General features: G+C 44.0%; 1 protein-coding gene across 1 annotated transcript in view; it reads left to right on the top strand.

Annotated features, from left to right (window-relative positions):
• ADAMTS7 (ADAM metallopeptidase with thrombospondin type 1 motif 7) overlaps window positions 1-22,829 on the top strand; it is a 752,931-nt gene that overhangs the window by 456,643 nt on the left and 273,459 nt on the right. Inside the window, exon 12 of the mRNA XM_069624204.1 lies at window positions 8,439-8,608. Within this exon, the coding sequence (XP_069480305.1) occupies window positions 8,439-8,608 (170 nt within the window). The remainder of the gene's footprint in view (window positions 1-8,438; window positions 8,609-22,829) is intronic.

Here is a 22,829-nt window from a genome sequence, read left to right as displayed (position 1 = left end):
GCTTCTCCAACTCTCAACTGTCAAATTCTCCCCCGAAAATGCTTCCTTTCAGGTAGCTCAAAATGTTCCATTTTTAGCAATGCTGGAGGTAGGAGCCCTGGCTTGAGCTCTTTCCTATGCTGTTTTGGGAACTCTACCATTAATAAACCATCTAACATTTTACATTTTCAGCATTAAAACACAGGAATCTGGCCCCCCAGCTTCTGAGAGAATACCACCTAATTCAAGATGATCAGCTTCCTATTAGGGTTGTTGCGTTGAAATACAGAAGAGCTGCTGACCCTGACAGATCCTTGTGAACGTTTAACCTTTCCTGTTATATGTGCAGGGCTTCCAAGGCACTAGCTATGTGGCGCTCTTTGCAAGAAGTTGCTGTTTTCTCTCCATGAGGGAATCCAGAAAAGGCAGAGGCTGAGGCAGGGGATGGTCAGTGGGTGTTGCTTGAAAAAAGAATAATATCCCTGCAAGTCGACCTATAAGGCCCAGGCATCAAAATGATGCATTGCCATTCCTTGACATGCAGGGAATCCTCCTCCACACTGGAGAGGAATCTGCAGAGAACCATTCAGAAGGATTTTGGACCGGGAGTAGGAGAGGGGACAGTGACCGAGGCAATGCCTCCTCTTTGCACGCATCTGCTTTTACTTTGATGGGGAAAATGCTGCTGGGCCTGCTTTCCCGGAGGGTGCCAGTCCCCTGCCATAATGGACAACAGGGGTGGACTGGCCTATACAGAACTCTGGAGAATTCCTGTAAGGTCTCCGCACCCTGGGCCTCTTTTGTGTGGTAACCTATTTTATTTCCAAATGTTCTCATAGGAACAGGTTTGGGCTTGCTGAAAATGTCCAATATGGGGCCACTTTGAAAATTATTTCCAGAGCCTCTTTTGGTTCCCAGTCCACCCCTGACAGTGCTTTGAATCGTGTTAGGACATGACAGAAATTTAGGAAATGCACAGGTACCTATGGGCCTCATTCCGAGTTTGACGATCATAGCCTCTGCAATGTTCTCTGGAAATACTTACCTTGCCCGTCATGCAGTAATGGGGAGGGTTTGCATGATTCAGAGTCATACAGAATCTTCAGTTACTCTCTATTTTGGACTCCTCCTAGGGGGTGGCTGTGGGTGGGGGCAGGGGCAAAGTTGGAAATGTTGAGGGGAGAAAAGACCAAAGGTTAATTTCGGAAAAATAATCTTCGTCTTTTCTCCCTCGAACCTTTCCGTCACGGTCTTCTAACTCCAATCCTTTCCTTGGTGCTTTCAAACACAAAGTGCTAAATACCTTAGCAATAGTTTGATGAAGGGGCGCATATGACTTGACACATAATCAAAGGCCTGCATGAAATCCAACTTCAGGGAAGTATCCAGACCACTGGCATCCTGAGGGTCAGATGCCTGTTCTGTAAGTACTTTATCCAGGTTGTAAAACTCTACATGAAAATACTCCACCTCTCCTGAATTTTAAGACTCTATCCCATAAGGGATCATACCACTCATCATCAATAATCAGGCCCGCTTTTGCAAAGAATTATGCTCTTGAGGTTTTGATGCAGCCCTGTGCCGAGGTTGAAGCCAAGGTACCAGGTGCCAAGGCTTCAGTGCCCAAGGGCAGAGCCGCAGTGTTTGAGAGGAGCATTATCCAATATCAACACAGGAATGGAGCCAGTAGACATGCAGATGCAGTCCGGAGAGGTGCCTGTGCCAGATTTCCCAAGCGTGATGGGCCCTTGCACTGCCAAAAGCACCAGGAACTGGAAGCGTTGGGTCCATGGTGTAGAAGTGCACCATTTGCCACCTGAAGTTGTCCTACTCGTCTGGGTTGGAGGATCTTGTAGTTAATGGTATGTTAGGCGATGGAGACTCCTTGGAGTTATCCTCTTTATCCCTGCAGTAGAGGTGATGACTTCTCTTCTTCTTGGAGGAAGAAGAGTGGGATGTCTTACTGTTTTTCTTCTTCAACTTCTTTTTACGATCTTGAGAGTGGGGGCCTCTGCATCACTCTGTTGCCCAGCTTTTCTTGAAAAGAGGAGATGAATCCTACATGGAAAAATGTGTAAAGCATTGTGGCACGCTCCAGGGCGTATGGATGGTAGTAATTGAAAAAAAAGATTAAAAAAAAGTTTTTAAAAAGACCGATTTAGATATACTGCTCAGAGACCGTTCTGAGTGCTCTTTCTAAATCGGACTGTCAGCCCCTGCGACGCACACGAGAGCGCACAGGGGTGACGCACACAAGTGCACTCAGAGCTGACAGGCACAACAGAGCCAGACGAGGGAAGATGCTGGCAGCCCGGGTAAGTGTTTTGGTCTGATTGTTTGAGTGTTTGCATGTGAGTAATATTTGAGGGGGAGACAGAGGGGGCAGAGAGAGGGTAAACGTGTGTGTGTGCATGTTTGTGTCACTGTTAGTGTGTCTTGGTGGGGTGGGTACAGGAGGAATGCTTTGTGCATCGAAGGGAGGCAGGGAGGAGGAAAGTAGTGGTCGGGGGTGAATCCCCGCGATTATCAAGACATCCCAATGGCACGGCAGGGGTGGTGGCAGGCAGGAGATCTGATTAAATCGGTCTTTTTGTGTTCGGTCTTCAATATGCAGCAATATCCCATAGAACCGTATGGATTGGCATAAAGCACAATCATCTGTAACATGCTCCTCATCAATGCAGTAAAGGCACACTATGTGGGGGTTTGAAATGGACATCTACTATGCACAGTCCCTGCAGGCTTTGAAGCAAACCTTCCAATTCAGCAAGGCAGCAAAAAACTAGTGGTGATCCTGAGAAGTGTGCTTAGTATGAAGAAAAAAAGGAACTGAGGCAGTACAGCTCCAATATTGTCATATATACTGCCTCCGACGTCACATCCAGCATCATAGGTGCATAGGTGAGTATAGTGGAGCCAATGCAGAGCAGCATGACACCCCCTGTTGTCAGAAAGTTTCGAAAAGCAGCTAGCGCTGGAAGATCTACATCTAAAATGGCCAATCTCTGGGCAGAAGGACTCCATTAGAAACATAGATACAACTGGTGGTGAATTGGTATCCCTTAGCTCTGCAATCCTTGCAGACGTTTAACACCATGTCTTGTTGGTTGATCTTCAATAGTGGATGGAGGATGTTGGTGATTCTGATTTTCATTATCATGCTTGAGATATTCATAACCACTGGTTCGACTAGCACAAAGTCATTCCATATCAATGTACTAGAGCTCAGGACGATATCTTTGGCCCTGAAAAGAAATGTCAGTTCCATGCGAAGATGGTTTCGATCTACACCGACAATACTAGTGCTTTGTTTTATGTGAGCAAAGAAGTCAGAACCCACTCTACTATGTACTACTATGGAAGTCGGTGTTGGGAAATATTCTTCGTTTTGCAGCTTCCATAACTACTACAATGAGACCCCCAAAATATCTGCTGACTGTTTTGAGACCATAACTTAATTTTTAGGTGTGAGGTGTTTTTTTTAACCCCACTAACTGGCTTGACTCAGTTTGTTTGGGGAAGTGGTTATTCCTTAAGGCGACAGGTTCAGGGGAAAATACACAGTATTTCATTAAAAAAAGGTAATTATGGGGATCCATCTATACTTCATAATGAAAGTCATGTCTGGCTTTTACACATATCAAGAGATTTTCTTCCTTTATATTTTCCATATTCGTCTTTGGAACTAGAACGATCTCTACATCACTGAGGTATAGGATCAAGGAAGTCAGAGCCTCGTATAGTCTTTTTGTGAAGTAAAAGAGCCCCTCTCATCGCAAAAAGGCTCCACAGCATCTCAGGCCTAGTGGATAGGCTCTTGTATTCTGGACTGCTACAATGTTCAAATATACCTCATCTGTAAGGGATCCATGCACATGCAATATTAGTATTTTATTGGAATTTATATAGCGCGTTCGCCAAAGTGCTGAACACTTTTTACAATAATGGTACAAAATAAGAAGTGATGAGAAAACAACTGAACAAACCAGTAGTATTAGGGACGTGAAAGGGAAGAAAGACGGTGGGCTTTTGAGCAAGAGCAAAATATATAAAGGGAAAGGGAGGAATGAATGTCAGGAGGAAGAGAGTTTGAGAGTTTAGAGCCAAGAAGGTAAAATTAGTGAAAATGAAAAAGAGCACAGGGAGGTTTAGGGGAAGATAACAGATGAAGATGTTTTGAGCAGAGAGGATGGGAAGGGGAGTATGTTGAAACCAGACCAGCAAGATAGGGCGGTCTGAGTCCATGATAGCATTTAAAAACAACACAGAGAAAATGGTATAAGAGATGGGACTCATAGGGAAAGAGTCAGATGGACAGAAGAGAAGCGTAAATAGAGGACTGAGGAGGAAGTGGGGAAAGGAAGGTGAGTAGCAGAATTGAAAACCGAGTGAAGAGGGGTAAGGTAAGAGGAGGGCAGGCCAATTAGAAAAGCAGAACAATGGGGAAGAAGATAGAGGAGATAATGAGAAGTTTAGTGGTATGAATAGACAGAAAGGGGTGAATATGGCAGATGTTGAAGAGGTGAAAGTGACAGATACATCCAGAGCAGCAGGCCCGGATGGCCTTAATAATTGCATGTTCAAAGCAAATCCACCACTTTGGGCAAACGTCCTTGACAAAATCTTCAGAGCCATTGCAGCCAACAAAAGCTTATCTGATTCCTGGTGGAATTCGATAGTGGTACCCATCTTTAAAAAGGATGATAGATCTTATCCCAGTAACTATAGGCCAATTGTATTGTTAGATGCACCGGGCACAATTTTTGCAAGAATAGTTCTGAAAGAATTTAATTCTTGGACAAATGTTTGTCTAAAACGTGACCCTAATCAAACTGGGTTTGTGCCCGGCATGGGCACCTCCATTAACCTAACATGTATAAGTGCAATCAAGAGTCAGGCACGAGCCAGCAAAATGCCAATATATTTGGCATTTGTTGACGTTAACGCTGCCTTTGATTCAGTCTCACGTAGTTATTAATGGCTAAATTGTCAATAGCAAAATGTTCAGAAACATTAAAAGACATCATTTTCGCATTACATTCAGCAACCTCCATACAGATAAGACTCAATGCAGAAGGATTACTCTTGCCATTAATTAAAACGGCAAGGGGCCTGAAACAAGGGTGCATAATGGCGTCTGCTCTATTTAGCTTCTTCATCCATGACATCAAAGAGGTTTTTAACAATCATGTAACAGATGCACCAAAACTGGATGGTAGGTCCATAGCAACATTGTTGTATGCAGATGACCTAGTGCTTTGTTCCAAAAGCCTGTCAGGTCTTCAAACTCTATTAACTCTTTTGTTCCAATATACACAAAATAATCAATTAAGTATCAATTTGGGGAAAACCAAAATTCTTATGTATGCACCCGAAAAAGACAGCTTGCAATACCATGAATTGTGCCATACAGGACGTAAAAATCGATGTTGTGAGTCAATACTTATACTTGGCCATGACTATCGACTCAGTCAATCCAACCAACATCATATACAAAGACTACAACAAAAAGTCCTAGCAGCAATATCTCAAACTAAATTCATAATGAGAAAATATGGCAAATTCTCAATAATGCCAGCTTGGACCTACTACATCCAAAAATGCACTCCCGTGTTGTTATATAATATGGAAGCACTGGAATTGGTTGATGATCATATATTTGACAAATTAGAAGCCACATATTGGAGACAAACTTTACATCTACCCCAGAGGGTACCTTTTGTATGGATTTGCTATGAATTAGGTTTGATTTTGTTAGCTGCTCAGTATCATTGGCGCTTATGTGCTTTATTTAGAAAGTGTCTTATGTGTATTGATCCAACAACTCTTTTGAAAACATTATCATCTTATTTATTCTAATCTAATCATGTGTTTGCTAGGAAATGGTTGCAAAGCATTTATAATACATTAGCAACTGCAAATATAACAATTGAACATCTTGTGAGGAACCCGGTGAAAGCCAAGTTACACATTTTCACAACTAACTGGATTCAGACAAGAGACCTTTGTGTAAACTATAAACACTTGGATGGCAATTGCATCATTGATAAAAAGTATCGAACAATGACATCTTATCTAGTGAAAAGTACATCTTTAGCCATTCGATCTGCCATAATGCGTTTGAGATTCAATCTATGGCCAACAAAAGAAGTTTTAGCAGACAGACGATTGATTAAAGAGTCCGATAAGATCTGTCGGTTTTGCCAACTAAAAGATAAGAAAGAAACCTTGTATCATCTAATCATTGAATGCTCGGACTTGGTTTCCGTGAGAAAAAATCATTTTTCAGACAAGTTTCAATTTCTTGCGGAGGTAAATCGGGATTTACGATGGAAAATAATTGTTTCTGCACTGTTAGTGGGAATTAGAATAACAACTGTGAATTACTTGAATGCCCTAAAACTCTGATATGTGAACGGGTGTGGATTAGTGTTTCACTAATTAAGAAATGTAAATGTAGTGAACACAATAAATTGGTGACAGAATGACACATGGATATATGCAAATATGTTTAGTAATTTATCTGTCTGTGGCCGACGTGTATAAAAAAAATGGAAACCAAATGACAAGCGGAAGTGGTTCACTAGAGAAGTGTTCTCCTATTCGGCACTTGTATTTAAGTTACATGCATATGCATGTGATTTACATTTGTTTTTTAATATGTGAATAAAAAAATTGAAATTTGTAAATTGTTCTTTTAATGTCAATTATAATATTGAAAAAGTTGTATAATTCAACTATAAACAATAAAAAAAAGACAGATACAAGCTATTGAAGAAATATGAGATGAAAAGGAAAGAGATGAGTTCAATTGAGTAAGGAGGGAAAAAGAGTCCAGAAGGAGATTGGAGAGGAGAGGGAGAGGATGGTTGGAAAAGAGAATTTCTGGTTTTGAGAGATTGAGATGTAGGAAGTGGGACGACATGCAGGATTGAACAGCAAACAGACAAAATAGAGACAGAGCAATAGAGAGCATCAGAAAAGGAAGCAAAAGAGAAGAAGATCTGGGAGTTGTCCGCATAGAAGTGGCTTGAGAGCTAAAGGATTCAATTTACAGAGGAAAGTGGAATAATGTAGATAGAGAACAGCAGTGGGCAGAGGACAGAGCCTTGTGGGATACCTTAGAGGAGCGAGCGAGGGGAAGAAGTGTGATCAGCCCAAGAAACCGAACTTGTGCGGCTGGAGAGATATGTGTGAAACCAGTGAGTTACAGAGTCTGAGAATCCCGTAATGCTGTATGGGCAAATGCAGCATCAGTAGTGTCCCAGCATCATGTGCCGCTAGATGGGATCTGTAAAGCAGCTCCCTTGCCTTTTGGCAAGCATTAGTCACTCAAAACTAGCTACATATTAGATATTCTTTTTGGATAGGGGTTTCATGAAAACCTTTTTCACTAAATAGAGTAGTTGATGCCATGCTCCCTAACATTACTTCTGGGTTTCATGTAATCTATCCCAGGAGTCTGGATGAAGTGGAACATGATGCACCACTAAGTACAGGTTACTCACCAGGGTGACTCTTATGCTGGTCGTACATGACCCTGCTCTACATGAATCCCTCTCCCTAGAGGCAATCGCAAAGAGAGTGAGATTGAGGCTTTGATGGTGAATGTGCAATGGGGCAGCACCCACAGGCTAGTCTGTTGCTACCCTGTGCAAAGGTTTCTGGTGCTTCAATGCTTTGCATGAAATTCTCTGGTCTCACTACTGAGATCAAGGTTATCGCAGGACTCAGAAAGAAGGAGGGTATAGGGACATGGACTGCTAGGACAAGAGCTACTACAGTAAGTAAATGGTACTTTTCCATGCTTCTATTCCAGTTGCTCTCCACATTGCTGATCTTTCGGTTTATCTCCCTCAGAACACATTTTTAATTGCTCCCCATCTCTGTACCTGCTACTCTTTCAGTTGCTCTTCTCCATGCATGGTGCTCTTCACCTCTCCTCAAATGCTATTCTTAGTTACCCCTTCTCTCCATACCTGTTGCTCTCACAGTTTATCCCAGTCTCCACACTACTTTCAGTTGCTCTCCTTCTCAATGTCTTCTGCTAGCTGCTAGTTTAGCTGCTCCCCTCTTCATGACTACTACTCGTGCCGCTCCTTTGCTTCTCCACATTCTCTCAGATGGACTCCTTCCTGCTTGCTGCTCTTTCAGATGCTCTCTCCTTCTCTGCCCTTGCTTGCTGCTCGCTCTCTTAAGCTTAATCAACATGCCTGCTCCTCTACGTTTCCATGCTTGCTCCAGTTTAATTTGCTCTATTCATCAATTTTTTCTGCTTTATCATTTGCCATCGGTTTATGTACTTGCTGTTCTCAACATTGCTTTCTCGCTGACTGCTGCCTTTTCAATTACTTTCCCATGCCATGCCTGCTGCTCTCTTTGTCAGTCCTGTTTCTATCTTCACTCTGGTCCATTTCTGCTTAAAGGCTGATTTTATTTCTTCTCTTTCTCCAATGCAGGCCCAAATATGGTGGTAAATACTGCCTTGGGGAACGGAAGCGATATCGTGTTTGTAACATCAAGCCTTGTGCCAAAGACAAACCCACGTTTCGTGACATGCAGTGTGCACGGTTTGATGCAGTACTCTACAAAGGGAAATTTTACAAGTGGACCCCTGTGCACAACATGAGTACGTATACATGCACACACACACAACTCTTGCTGCAGGCGGTCTAGGATTGAAACAAGTGTATAGATTCCTCCTTCTCTTATCAGCGTTATCAGCGTGTGATATTGAATAGACATGCAGATGTCTCCTGCTGAGAGCTGTCTTATACAAAAGTGTTAGCCTACACTGCAGTGGCATAGACATGGTCTGGCATTAAAGGCAAGGCCGACCCTTATTTACCCAGGGCACAGCTTGCCATTCTTGCCTCAGCTTAGTTGTGCTCAGAGCTGTTTCTGACAGCTGATGAGGGCGCACATTTGCTTGTTTTATCCACAAAAAAGCGTGTGACGTTTTGTGCAACTGCAAATATTATGAATGTTATACATAAAAAGAACTTGCATGCTGGTGTCTCAAAAAAATGACAACAAGCTAATTTCATAATGCATCCTGGTATGCGTAGTCTTGTATTTTAAAGCTAGAGAAGAAAGCAACATGACATATGCTAACAATGCCAGGATTTACAGAAAATTATTTGAAAGCTCTGTTTTAGCATATTTGTTTATGTAACAAGAGTGTGAATTAGGTGTTTGTGTGAGAAAAGAGGGCAGTGGTTGATTTATATTACTAGCTTCCAGTTCTTAATTTGTAAGAAAATAAGTGCCAGGTCCCAAATATATTCTAGCACACTTGTGACACTGCGGGCAGGCAGTTCCCAACCATTGCTGCCAACACCCACAGCTGCTCCCCAGAGTGTCAACATATTTGGGGTTAAACTACAGCTCGCACCTGCACATTGGGGTTGATGGATGCTTTGGCTGTCATTACTTCAAAATCAGTCTGAGTCTGAGACAATAAGTGCCTGGGCTCAGAAATAAGTGCCAGGGGTGAGCCCTGGCAAACACCCCCACAAGCTAAGCACTGCTAGCTTTAGAATGGTTGTACTCAGCACATATTTTGCATGCAGACTGCTGTTGTGTGAGAGAAGAGAAAATATTTCCCTATGTATGTCTGTACAGAAAAAGTGGGGAGAATGCATACAGCATCAACCAGAGAGAAGAGGCAATTAACAGGGTTCACCCCTTGAGCCAGAGTCACATATATGTAGATCTGCATAGATCTTTGTGTTAAATGCATGCACTTCTTCAAATTCTGGATTGGTCCTTTCCGCCTTTCACCCTTCCACAGGTGATAAAATATGTACAATTTGGTTGGGTAACGCTGGCATGTTATTCACAATTCAATAAAGATATCCTATGAAACCTCAAACTTCGGCCTAGCCGTGCGAGGCTGCGAAATTAAAGAATCCAATTAAATAAGTGTATATCTCCCTTAGTTTACGGATGCCACTGCCCTAGACCCATGTGCATAGGGTGTAGGCCTGCCATGTAGATACATTCTGTCTGCACCACTGCTACGGTGGCCTGCTGCTGGAGATATCTGTGGGAGAAGATAAATATTAAATTAGGAGGATTAAGAATATGTCTGATTGTCAACTAGAGGGCCTCTATTCTCCACACAGACTGGCTGAACTGGGAGAGTTCAGCACAGGCTAAACTACTGACCATTTTAACTTCTAACTCTCTGTTCACATCTTATGGGAGAAATCTGTCTTGCAGTATTGTGACGATTATCACAAATAATAATGTGTGACTATATGGGGGTGCCACTGTAGAGTAATTTCCCTGATCCCCAGATCTGCTGGATCAGACCTGAAATTCACTCCTCCTGCACAGGTAGTGTAAAGGCCTCCTGAAGTACGACACAGACAACAGACTTCAAGTTCAAACAAAAAATATTTATTAACTTAAATGTCAGGATGGTTGAAGGCCTAACTTGCCCTATACTAAGGTGGGATTTCCCTACCTGAATAAACCTAAGGAATGTCTGAGTCAAAGAGTTCAACTTTAAAGTCTGTTTGTGTCCAAAACCTATCCTTGCCCTTACAACATCAATTAACCAATGTGTAAGGATGCCAGAGTCAAAATAAACAGTGTTTAACTCAAAGTTCGGAGCTTCTTCCAGCTCACAGCTTTCATTCAGCTCCCCTTCCTCAAGCATAAGAAAGTTCCTTGAAATAGTCTTAAAGTTTACCTTTCTCCAGTTCAAGGAAATATAGTTCAGAACCAATCCTTGTGTATTCAAGTAACACAATCCAAAACAAAGCGGTATTGAGACTCTGGTCCCAAGACAACAAGCGTAGTCCTTTAGGTCTCAGGATTCCCTTCTCCAAGACTTTAATGCCTTTAATTAAACTTGTCTGAGTCTCAAAAGTTTTTACGGAAACACCAGGCCAACCTGACCCTCGTTCCAGTGGGTTCGATCGGCTTTTTTCACTGTGTGCTTAGCTTTCACCATTCAGGGCTCTCTGGTCTAGGTGCAGTTGTCAGACCCCACGTTTCACCCATCACAGGTCACGCAACCAGGACCCCTGGGTTCCTCCACCCACCCACACACACACACACACACACATACACACACAGAGGTTACTTGGTACTTGTTCCTGTGCACAAAGTCACTGGATTACTTTTATTGGGCTCTTGGCTTAGGGTGTATTCTTGCGCTCCTCTGGCCAACCTGTAGCCTTGTCACACTGCAGTCACCCATTAAAGTTCACTGTTTGGCTTCCCTCAGCCCTTAATGTATTGAACTTCAAGGTTTGGGTTAATTTGTTGTGCCACATATATTCAAAGTTCACTTTCAAGTCAGAGTTATTTATTTTTATTTATTTTTATTTCACATTTGTATAGCGCTCAACGCAGCCCTTAGGCATAGTGGCGCTGTTACTTGTGGGGAGCTTAGTTACAGGGATGGCAAGCGGGATCATCATATATGGCATTGGGCATTAGTAAATTCACGCTTAACATAGATGCAGTACATGGAAATCAAAGCAAAAGGTACATTTATGCATAGATGTCGTAGTTAGGAGTGCACCATGAGGTATCATGAATTGAGTAGGAGGAGTGTAGGATTCATTACGTGAATAATGAGGTCTTCATGGCTTTTCGGAATGCTAGGAGTGATTCTTCTGCACGAAGAGTTGGTGGAAGTGCGTTCCAGAGAAGGGGCGCTAGGTAGGGCAAGCTGGTGCCCCCTGCTCTCGTTCTTTTTACCAGGGGCACTGTTAGCATATTTGAATATGGTGTTCTAGTTGGCCTGGTTGAGGTAGATGGTTGAATCCTTTGTGATAAGTAGGCAGGTGGTGAGTGGTGTATGCATTTATGGGTGACAGCAAGTGCTTTGAACATCACCCGTTCTTTTATTGGGAGCCAGTGCACTTGCTTTCTTTCAGTGGATATGTGCTCTCTTTTGGAGGTGCCTTGGGCTGCGCGAAGGGCATTATTCTGGATTGCTATGTTAGTGCAGATTTCTTTGGACAGGACCGACCTAACTGCGTTTAGCAGTTTGGCATGGTATGCTGCTGCAGAGGCTATAGCATTCACTTGTCTGGTCATGGATAGGTTGGAGTCAAGATAGACCCCCAGGGTTTTCACTGCGTCAGCTACTGGGATCTTAATGGAGTCGATAGTGAAGTGGCTGAACTGAGTGTCAAGGTTTTTGAGTGTGTCAGGATCTCCTACTAGGAGGAGTTCTGTTTTATCTGAGTTGAGGAACAGTCCGTTAGCTGCCATCCAGGCTTGGATGGTGTTATAAATCTTAAGGGTTGTGGCGACAGTGTCATAGTTACCTGTGAGAGTGATGAGGATCTGGGTATCGTCCGCGTAGTTGGTGTAGGAGATACCCAGAGCGTCAAGGATGAGGAAGAGGGGGCAGGTAAATATGTTGTAGAGAGTTGGAGAGAGGCAGGAGCCTTGAGGCACTCCACATAGCATGATGGAGGGAGAGGCGGCGGCTATGTCCAAGAACACTTGCATGGTCCTTCCCTGAAGGAAGGAGGTGATCCAGGCTGTAGCACCCGTGGAGAATTTGGCAGTGGCAGTGAGGTGGTGGCATAGAACGCTGTGGTCAACCAAGTCGAAGGCTGCCGAAAGGTCTAGGAGGAGAAGCAGGGCTGGTTTCCCCCATGTCTCTGGCATCATCCATCTGGTTTTTTAGGTCTAAAAGGGCTGTTTCAGTTCCGTGCTTAGGGCGGAAGCTGGAATGTCGCAACCCTAAGAGATTGTTCTCCTCAATGAATTGTTATACCTGAAGGTAGGCTGCTTTGTCCAGTATTTTGAGTAGGAAAGGGACCGTGGTGATGGGCCTGTAGTTGTTGGGGGATGTAGGGTCTAGGGTGCTTTTTTTTTAACAAGGGGCGTACCCAAGCTTCCTTGAGGCAGGAGGGGACTATCCCTGTGGCAAAGGAGGCATTGACGAAGGCTGTCAGGAAGGGGGCGAGGGAGTCCGCACAGTCCTTGATGATTGCAGCAGGGCATGTGTCTCCTTTGCAGTTGGATGGTTTTATGGTTTTCATGAGGTTGATCATGTCTTGTTCATGAATGGCTTTGAAGGAGAAGGGTGTGATGGTGTCTGGGGAGGGTGTGGATATGGGAGTGGGGGTGTTGGCTAGAGATTGTTGGGCGGTGAGAATTTTGGCTTGTAGGAGGTTGAGCTTGTTGCGCATGGCTGTTTGGATATTGTCACACCACGCCTTGTCTTTGGTGAAGTTCAACGGAGCAGGGGTGTGGGTCTCCAGTTCTCTGAGTATGGGGAAGATTTCTTTCGTGTTGGATTTGGATTCAGCGATTCTGGATTCAAATGAGATGGCTTTAGCGCGGATGATTGCTTTTTTGTATTCTCTTGAGAGTGTTTTAAAGTTAAGTTTGTCAGAGTCAGATCGGGAAGTTTGCCATTGTGTTAGTGCGGTCCGCTTCTTGGTGCGGAGATCGATGAGATCTGGGGTGAACCATGCATTAGTGTGACTAGTGGGTTTGACTTTGCAGGGTTTGAGCGGGGCAATAGAGTTTATTGCTGATTTAATGGCAGTCATAAGCTAGGGCAAGGGTCTCCGGGTCAGTAGCAAAGGATGGTTGCTCTCTTATGTTGCATAATTAAGCTCAGTGTTCAATGTATGCTTGTTCGCTGTAATGTTAAGTTGCTATTTACTTCAGTATTAAATATGCGTTCATTTTATTTCCAATGCTTAGGTTCTATTTAGTTTGGTATTCAATGTGCATTGTTTTTTTAATGTTCCATTTAGTTTGGTATTCAATATGCATTGGGTTTTCAATTTTGAATTTATTTCCATTTAATTCGGTATTCAATATACACTTAATAGTTTTTTCTCATGGACCGTTACTCACTTGTGGCCCTCTAGGAGGACCCCAGTGCCGGAGCGATTCTCCAACATTCGCCTGCCTTCTCTGTGTCCTCCTGGTGGTTCCTGCGACTTCCTTTCCCTCTTGAAGTCATAAAAACCCACCATTACGAGCTCTGGTCATTCACTGTGTGCTCTCTGCTTCAGACCGGCACCTCTGACGCTTGTTACAGGACACGGACAGCGTCCTCTGCATTCCGGGCTACTTAGCAGCTCCTGCTGCACGCCCTGAAGTTTGGAGGCTCCCAGTCTTGTGGGAAATACAGAGCCCACTTACATTGGTTCCCAAGTCCTCTGTGATGTCTGCAGGGGTCCTGATTCTTTCTCTTGGCAACCACGGCTGCCTCCTTTCACAGGTCTCCTGCTGCTCCTCCACACTTAGGTCGCCTGTTGCTTCACCTGTCGCGCCATTCTGCATTGCTGGGCTGGTCTCCCTTTATACACCAGCAGCCCCTTGACAGGCTGCGGGTGTGGAAGTCTGATCAGCCCTGCCTGACCACAGTTAAAGGTACATGCCTGAGCCTCACAGTTCCTTGTAGTCATCTTCTTCGTCCCAGTACCAAAGTGGTGTAAAGGTGTAGTCTTCATTACTGTTAGCTCCCTCTTCTTCATCTCAGTACTGTCAAGTGTTACATGTGAAGATTTGAAGGGAACTGGCTTATAATCGCCTACAAGGTTGGGGGATGGTTAGGGTGATTGTCAATAGGCAAAGGGGGATACCATGTCTCGCCCAAGGGCACCCTACTCCCAATCCTCAAGGACCCTCCACCCAGGTGATCCTCCCTCACTTCTCCACCTAAAGCAATGGCCTTTCCCTGGCCACCTGCACAGAGGACCCAACGGGAGTAGGAGTGAGAATACAAGATATAGGAGTCACAGAATATTTTTCAGCAGTGAAGCATCATAATATTGAGGGTCCTTCTCAAGATGTTTTTGCATTGGTACTTCAGGATTTGCAGGAGCAAGTGGTGGGTCCACCTCGCCCAATGAATGAACAAGTGCCTATTGCATTTTCAGAGGCATTTCACTGTATAAGGTCTACGAGAAGGGCTGCACAAATTTTGGCTAAGATGGTGATGGATATATCTGACATGCATAACTTTCTTAAAGAGGGACATACCTTCCTATCTTTTGAAGGTGCATTTATAACTGTGATTCGGCATGTCTGAGAAAAGTTGCTGGGTTTCAGCACCGTTCAGGGTTAATGAGTAATGAGGAAACCTCTACTAGTAGGAGTTCCAGAACAGTCGTTGATTGTGGTAGTGGGATCTGTGAGGGCCGAGATGACACAGAAACCCATAGGAAATCAGGTGCAATGAGTGCAGCAGCAGGCACAGTGAGGACAAATACAGCTTAGAATCTCCTCCTGGCTGGGAAGACTTGGAAGAGGAACAGGATCACAGGATATGCAGGACAATATAGTCTGTAGACCGTTAGTTTGTGAAGCTATTCTTCAGTGTAGCTCTTGACTTTTTTCCATCCCGAGTAGTGTGTGTGTGTGTGTGTGTATAGGTGCCGGGACCTTCTGGGGCAAATTATTGGGTAGCTGTCCCTGCTCTCGCTACGTGTCTGTGAATGCTCCCTTTCCTCTGATGGCGAGCGATTCTATGTGAGTGCTGCTATCTTTAACCGACCTTCCCCCTGGCACTCCTCACCACCGTTCACAAGGCTTGCATGTTGCTCCTGATCACTTTTCCCTGGTGCCTCTGCCCCTCATGGTTCTGTCGTGCATCTGACAGTTTCATTCTCCGTCATCTCCATCTATCCCACATCCTCCCGCAGTACCATGAAAATTCCTACACAACCTGGCAATAACAATCTTCAGTATCTGCTTTTAATGGGAACATGCTTAGGAAATACAGACTTGCGACAGAGGAACCCCATATTGGTTTCACCATCTGGTGGCTGATTTGATGGTGGTTCATGTGGCAAATTCATAATTTTGTCTGAATGGGTTTCCTCCTTGCTACCTAATAGGGAGTCAAAAAGGATTGACCCTATTGTCAAGGTGTTTTCTTTCAAGTTATTTGCATTGAGGAGTTAATTTGATCACTTATTGGGACAATATTGTAGCAATTTCTATTGCAGCTGGTAGAAAAAGGGATCAAACATATGTCTCAGGATAAGTCATGGCCTCTATTGCAGGTTGCTGTGGATGGGTTTCTATCATCTAATCGATTAATAACATAGAATTGAATCCTGCTGCCCTCGACATATGTGGCCTACAATACCCAGGATACCACAATGTTCACTACACTGCTTAGGGTTGATGGGAAATGTATGCCCAAACATCTGAAGGGCCGCAGGTTGCCCACCACTGCAGTAGACTAGAAACTACTTTTGAAATTCAGAGTGCTGGAATTTGGTCTGACCTGCAAATCAGGTATGTTCTAGACAGTCAAGTCAGTGGTGGTGTGTCAGAGTATTACATGGTGGAGGTGTTTATCTATATCAAACGTTGTTTTTATAAAGTCATCATGTCAAAAAGCTGTACTTTTGGCACTCAACAAAAGCATGAAAATACTATGGCCCTCACTACGAGAGGGGCGGTAAGGGGTTAACAGCATGGGTAAAGGTGCTGGCACCGTTAACCCCTTACCGCCCCATTACGAGGTCCCCTCGCGGGACCCGCTCTGGACGTCTGGTTTTACCAGACGTCCTTAGCGGGTCCCATGAGGGGGCCAGCATGCTAACAATGGGCCTGTCATTAACGGGCTTGTTGTTAGCATGCTCCCAATTCCCATTGAGCCCTATGGGGGCTCAAATGGGAATGGGGATGGTCCGGGTTCCCTGAATGGGGAAATACCGGGCGCTCCAAGGTCGGAATGGCCCGGTATTTCCCCATTCAGGGAACCCGGACCCGAGTTTGGAGACAGCCATGCCCTTATAAAGGGCATGGCTGCCTCCAAACTCGTAATGAGGCCCTATATGTTTATATGGCTATATTGCGAACGATATGCTAGTTCAAGCCTCAGCATCAAAAGGTGAGAATAATTTTGAAAATGTTGTGGGTGCTGTGCGGTTTACTAGTGTGACAATCAAGGATGCAAGTGAAACAACTTGTGGTGGAAAAAAAGTGGCCACTCCTGATTCTGGTGGATTCGTGAACAATGTATTAGTAAAAAGCAGCAACAGAACAAAAACAAACCAATGACAGTACGAGACTTCGGCGCAAGTTAGAACCCCCTCCCTCTGTGCACCCTGATGTTATACCCATGAACACAAGCATTTAAATGGAAGGGGTGGTCCAGACAGGGCATGAAATCATAATGAAACAATGTTGCCAGCAGGGCACAAAGCCCCACTATCCAAGCCTGTGATGCCAGCTGCGCTATTTCATGTTAGTCAGCGGTATCAGGGAGCACAGCATATCGTAATACATTAGTGAAGGGTTATATACTCCTCAAACATTCACAAAAGCTCTGAGACAGGCAAGAATGCTTGTAATGTGATGACCCCTGTCTGCTAATGCCGCTTTTCCTAGGAAAGTGGGAACCTAAAACACGCTTACATCTCCTGGGCTAAGTGGAGAAAGTGAAACAGGTCACCTGGGCCCACATCCTGGCTTCTCCATTTATTTAATAGGGACCCAGTTCCTTAACTTTACAGATTGAGATCAGTTTGAAGTGTTGTAGTTCAGTTTGCACTTTAAAAAAACAAGCAAGGCTGAATTATGGTACGACATTCATTCATCGCCTGTTTTGTTTCCGCTGTGTTTTTTACCGAAAATGTTTTTCAGCAAAAAACCTCCTCGAAAAATATAGGGCGGCGGGAGGGGTAAGGGCATATAAGGGGTAGAGGGTGGGCGGATAGGGAATAAATACATTTCAGCAAAAAACTCAGTGAAAAAATAAATGGGGATGAATGAACATAGAACCCTGAATCATTTATCTAGCATATCAGGCTTTTCCTGTCACAAGTTGACAGTTCATTTGAAGTTGAGGGTGCACTTGGCATATGATTGCAGCACTTGGGCTTGTGAGACTGTAGCTTGCATATGAAGACTATTTGTGGCATGTGGGGCTTAAGCTCGTATGAAATGGTACAACCTGGCTATATGAGGCTGTGCTTAGCATATAAGAACAGTTCTTTACATGTGAAGCAGTATCTTTCATATTTTTACTATACCTGCCACGTGAGGCTTTAGCAGAAACAAGATGGCAGTAACTGGCCGTATGAGGTGGTACTGGTATAATAAGGCAATGCTACTAGCTTATGATGGTGCTGCAGGGTTGTGCCCCCAAAATATCATGGCTGTGCTAGTACTTATCAAGGCAGCACCATAGTTAATACATGGTTGAAAACTCAAATAGCCTTATGTCCACTTAACTACTGCTTGTTATTTTATATATAGCACTTATGTTTTCTTTACACTTTTGTGGGGACTATGGTGTACCAGCGAAGGACTCGGACTACAGTGGGTCATGATTCATGGGTGTTCATTTAAATAAATAAAAAATGCCTATCTGAACCTAGCGCTATGAGGGAAGTTCCCTACCTAATAAAACTAATGGTGCTCGTCAAGTACCGAAAGAAAATAGTCTTCAGTTCAAATCCTAATGACTAGCTTGTCCTACCACTTAAGAAAACTTAAAACAAAAAGGGATGCCATAGCAATGTCTGCCTGGCCCAACACTTGGATGCCAGTAGGGAAGGTCAGTCTTTTAGGGATTTTATTCAGTAAAAACCACAAATGTTCTCCGTAAAAGTCTTGTCTTCTCCTTTGGAAAATAAAGTTCTCCTTAGACTACTTGTCTCAGCTTTCATCAACAGGTTTCAGATTCCTCCAGGACCGTTGGTACACGTAGAATGCAGACTTGTCCTATTTGCCAGTTCCTTGTACCTTTGTCGGCTTTCCCCACATTGGTATGAAGCACATGTATCCTTGTCACTCTGTTTTACATACGGCGTGTGCCCGTTCAGTTCCTTCAGGCTATAATACAAAAGTCGGCTTTCCCAGCCTTGATATAAAGTGCTCGAATCTCTTTCGCTCCTCTTTAATAGTTCCTAGTACCTTTGTCGGTTTTCACAACCTTGGTACAAAGCACATATATCCTTGTGTCTTCTTTTTACATAGGGCGTGTTCCAGTTCAGTTATTTCAAGCTCTTATGCTCTGGTCACCTTCTCCGACCTTGACACACAGTGTTCATATCTCTTTCACTCTCTTTTACCTGGGTCTTGTGCCTGTTCCATTTTCTTAGGTTCTTGTATCTTTGTCGGTTTCTGTACTCGTGGTAACCGAAGTTCATAACGTTCACTGGTCTCCTCGCTTTGGGAGCGTTCTCTTCACAGTTGGTCCTCTTCATATCAGCAAACACGCTTGCCATATGGAGCTCGGGATCCAGGTTCCTTTCAGCCCCCTGGTCACTCAGCGTCGGTTACCGGGCACCAGGCCCACCACTTTTCTCCTAAGGTCGCGCCACCAGCGAAGACATGTTTTTCTCCGTTGCTCTCTTTACCAGAGCCACTTGCTCGGTCAGATAGTCCACCTCCAGATAGTGGGTCTTGTTTCTCCCACGCCACATCTGGATCCGAAACTTGGCGTAGCTCCACCAATCTAGGATGTCGTCTCAGAGACTCACCTCTGTGCAGCAATGATTCTCTTCCTTTCGTAGGAGTCTGTAAGGAACTCATGGTGACAACAGTAAAGACAGATACAAGTGATCACAATTCAAGGATGTTTACTAAACTGTTTAAATGGGTGAGAAAAAGGCCTAACCTAAATCTAATATGGGGGCAAGCTACAACCATCAACTAATAACTAGGCAGCCCTCGTTGTACTAAGAAAAAAACTATTGCCAATCCTTATCACTAAGTTACAAAACAGTGTGGGATAGTATTCATAAGAAAGTAAAGAAGTATTCACAAAAATGATAGGTCAGGATGTTATGACCGGGATCTCCCTTCCCCATGTTTTCTAGCACGGCACAAATGCAGGACTCTCAAGCACAGAACACTCCTGGGTTTCTCCTTTATGAGGTTACAGTTCTTTTCAACAACGCTCGGACCTTCTATGTCCAAGACTCCTTCAAGTAAAAGTCTCTTACTTCAGAGGTCCTGATACATTGTAAATGATAAAACAAACGTTCCTTTTAATTCTCTTCAAGTCGGGCGATTACTTTTCACCCGTGGATGCCCCTCAACCGGGCTCCGATCTGTTTCTCAATGTTAGTCTCCCTCATTCGGGCACAGACCAACACTTAGCTTCCAGGCCCAGTCAGGCTTTCTTTTAGCCCCAGTCAGGCTTTCTTTTAGCCCCAGTCAGGCTTTCTTTTAGCCCCCAGTCAGGCTTTCTTGTACAGTTCACACAGCATTCCCCTCAGCCGGGTGCACATGCCAATTTCACAATTCTTTATTCTTTACCAATGTGTCAAGGACTTTTGTATGTTCCGCCTTGCTCAGAGTGTGCTCTCGTGCTCTGCCTTTTATCCCTATGGCGAAGGGAAAGGGTTGTCAGGTGTATGAAATGTGTGGTAATTGCCTGACACTGGAGTTGGGACATGTCAGGTATACAGCTCTGGTGTTAGTCAGTTGTCTTTCAGGGTAATCGGTCTTTGAGAAAGTGTTTGTGTTAAGAAAGGGGGGGTTGATGTTTTAAGTATCCTACAGAGTAGATTGGGGAAAAGCTTTTGTAAAGAAGGGAATACCGCATCTCACCCATTAGTGTCCCACTTCCACTCCGCGAGGGCCCCACATCCAGGTGATCCTCCTGCACTGGTCTACCCCCAGGAACTGGATCCAATAACGATGGCCATGTCCTGGCCACCTGGATGACAGATCCCTGGGGACTAGTCAGTGAGACACCTTCAGGTTTCTCACAAGTCACTCTCAATCCCTTGTTTACAGTTGCTTCTGAATTTAAGTACATCATTACGGTCAAGAGGGGTGTGTCCTTCTTCTTTGACTGTGGTGCTCAATTGAATTACATCATTACCGGAAACCAAAGAGCTGGAGGAAATGTCACTATTCATTGAAACCAAAACAATATCACAATTAAGAGGGTTTTCTCGATGGTCTTTATCTTAAGAGTTCAGGTTCGATTCTGCATTACCAGAAGCAAAAGAGTCTGAGGAAATTTCAGTATTCTGTGAAAGAAAAGCAATATCACAATTGAGATAGTTTTCTTGATGTTCTTTGTCTGAGGAGCTCATGCGAGATCCAGCATTACCTGAAGCCAAAAGGGTGGAAGGATGATCGCTGGTTGTTGTAGTCAAAGTATGAGAAAAGCCTGTTTTTTAAACTCCCATGTAGGTCGACACAATGGTCTGGTCCGGGTGGTCCTTCTCGGACTGGGAGTCCTTATCCCAGAGAGGAGAGTCACTCCCAGTGAGGTCCCACTTGCCCAGACCCCAGGGATGTTCTTGCAGACTGGGCTCACCTCACTAGCCTCACAGCAGATGGTCCCCTCTGGGGAGAAGGGACAAATCGACTAGATTCATCCCCTGACCCTACCTATGATTTCACCAGGGCCAAAGGTTATATGGCATCCTGCCTGGCGAAGTCATCGGAAGCAAAGGTCATTTGATGCCACTTCCGGTGATGTCATAGGCTATATGATGTCACTTCCGCTTCTCCAGGAATTTTTGTGAAATGATGCCGCTGCTGTAAGAAAGAGTAACTGTTTGATCCCCTGCTGTCTGTGACAGGAGAGAGAGTAGAAAATGGAATAAGTGATATAGAATGTGTTCTGAACAGTATTTCACACTGGTACAGCACTCATATGTGCTAGCATTATCTTTAAATTCATGATATATCTACAGTCCTCCTTTTGATTTACTACAGTAACGCCCATTAGAATGGCCCTAATTCTACCCTATTGAAGGCCACTGCACTGCCCATCAGAATGTACCATGTCACCTGCAATAATTCCCCCACAATGCTGCTAGCCTGCTCGACAGTACCCCCAACATTCCATCAGATTACCCTACTGCTACAATTGAAAATGCCACAGAATTACCTGCCAAAATGCTCCAACAATTCCAGTCAAACTGTCTCTAGACTACACAGTAGGAACTCCACCACAATACATTCAACATGCCCTACATAATTGCCACACATTAGCTATCAGATTTCTCTATAACTCCCTCTTAGTGTGCATTCACTCTGCCTATCAGAACATCCCCCATCCTGACCATTAGAATGCCCTAATTTCACCAATTGGAAACCCCTCACACTGCTCATTAGAATATTATTTTTTTATACATTTGTTTATTACATTTTCAATATGATAAAATCAACACTAGAAATCCGAACAAGTAAACAGTAGAACATCAAGAACAAAATATATGATAATCTGTAAACAATGTTCTATATACAGAGGGGGGAGGGGCCTTGAGTGTAAAACTAATTGAAAACGCCCCAAATGTCAGAGTACTTGTCAGATTTTTTCTTGACCTGATAAGTTACCCTCTCTCTATATGGAAGAATCGACAAGTCATGTAGCCAGTTATCGACAGAGGGCCTAAGGTCACTCTTCCAGCATTTTAAGCTCTATAAGCCCAGTAGAGTAAGCCAACGAACAGATGAAATCAAACCAGAAATAACCACAACACACATAGCAAAGGATTATGGGGAAGCAAAAGACCCAAAACGAGGTCCATACGATGGAGGGCATCCTCCCAAAAAGACTTGATATTTTAACATGACCATAACATATGTAGAACAGTCCCCACATCCGACTTGCAATTCCAACATGTATCATCCTGAACAAGTGTACACTGTTTCATTATCCAGGGGGACCAATAAATACAATGCAAAATCTGCTGTTGGGTATACGTCAGATTGAGTTCAAGCTTGAACCTATATAGGCCAGTACAAATAAGGTTCCATTCACCATCCGAAATCTCAAATCCCAACTCCAAGCACCATACAGCCCTACCATGTTCAGAAGTAGTGTTAAGACCTATTGGAGCAAGACGTTTGTACAGAAATGAATCTGAAAGGAACACGCTACTGGCCAAATGTATAATAGAGGGGTCATCATGTAA

This window comes from Ambystoma mexicanum, chromosome 11 (genome assembly GCF_040938575.1).
Source record: "Ambystoma mexicanum isolate Mex_15411 chromosome 11, UKY_AmexF1_1, whole genome shotgun sequence".
Taxonomy (NCBI): Eukaryota; Metazoa; Chordata; class Amphibia; order Caudata; family Ambystomatidae; genus Ambystoma; species Ambystoma mexicanum.
The sequence above is the reverse complement of the archived record's forward strand: the minus strand, read 5'-3'. Positions and strand labels throughout refer to the sequence as shown.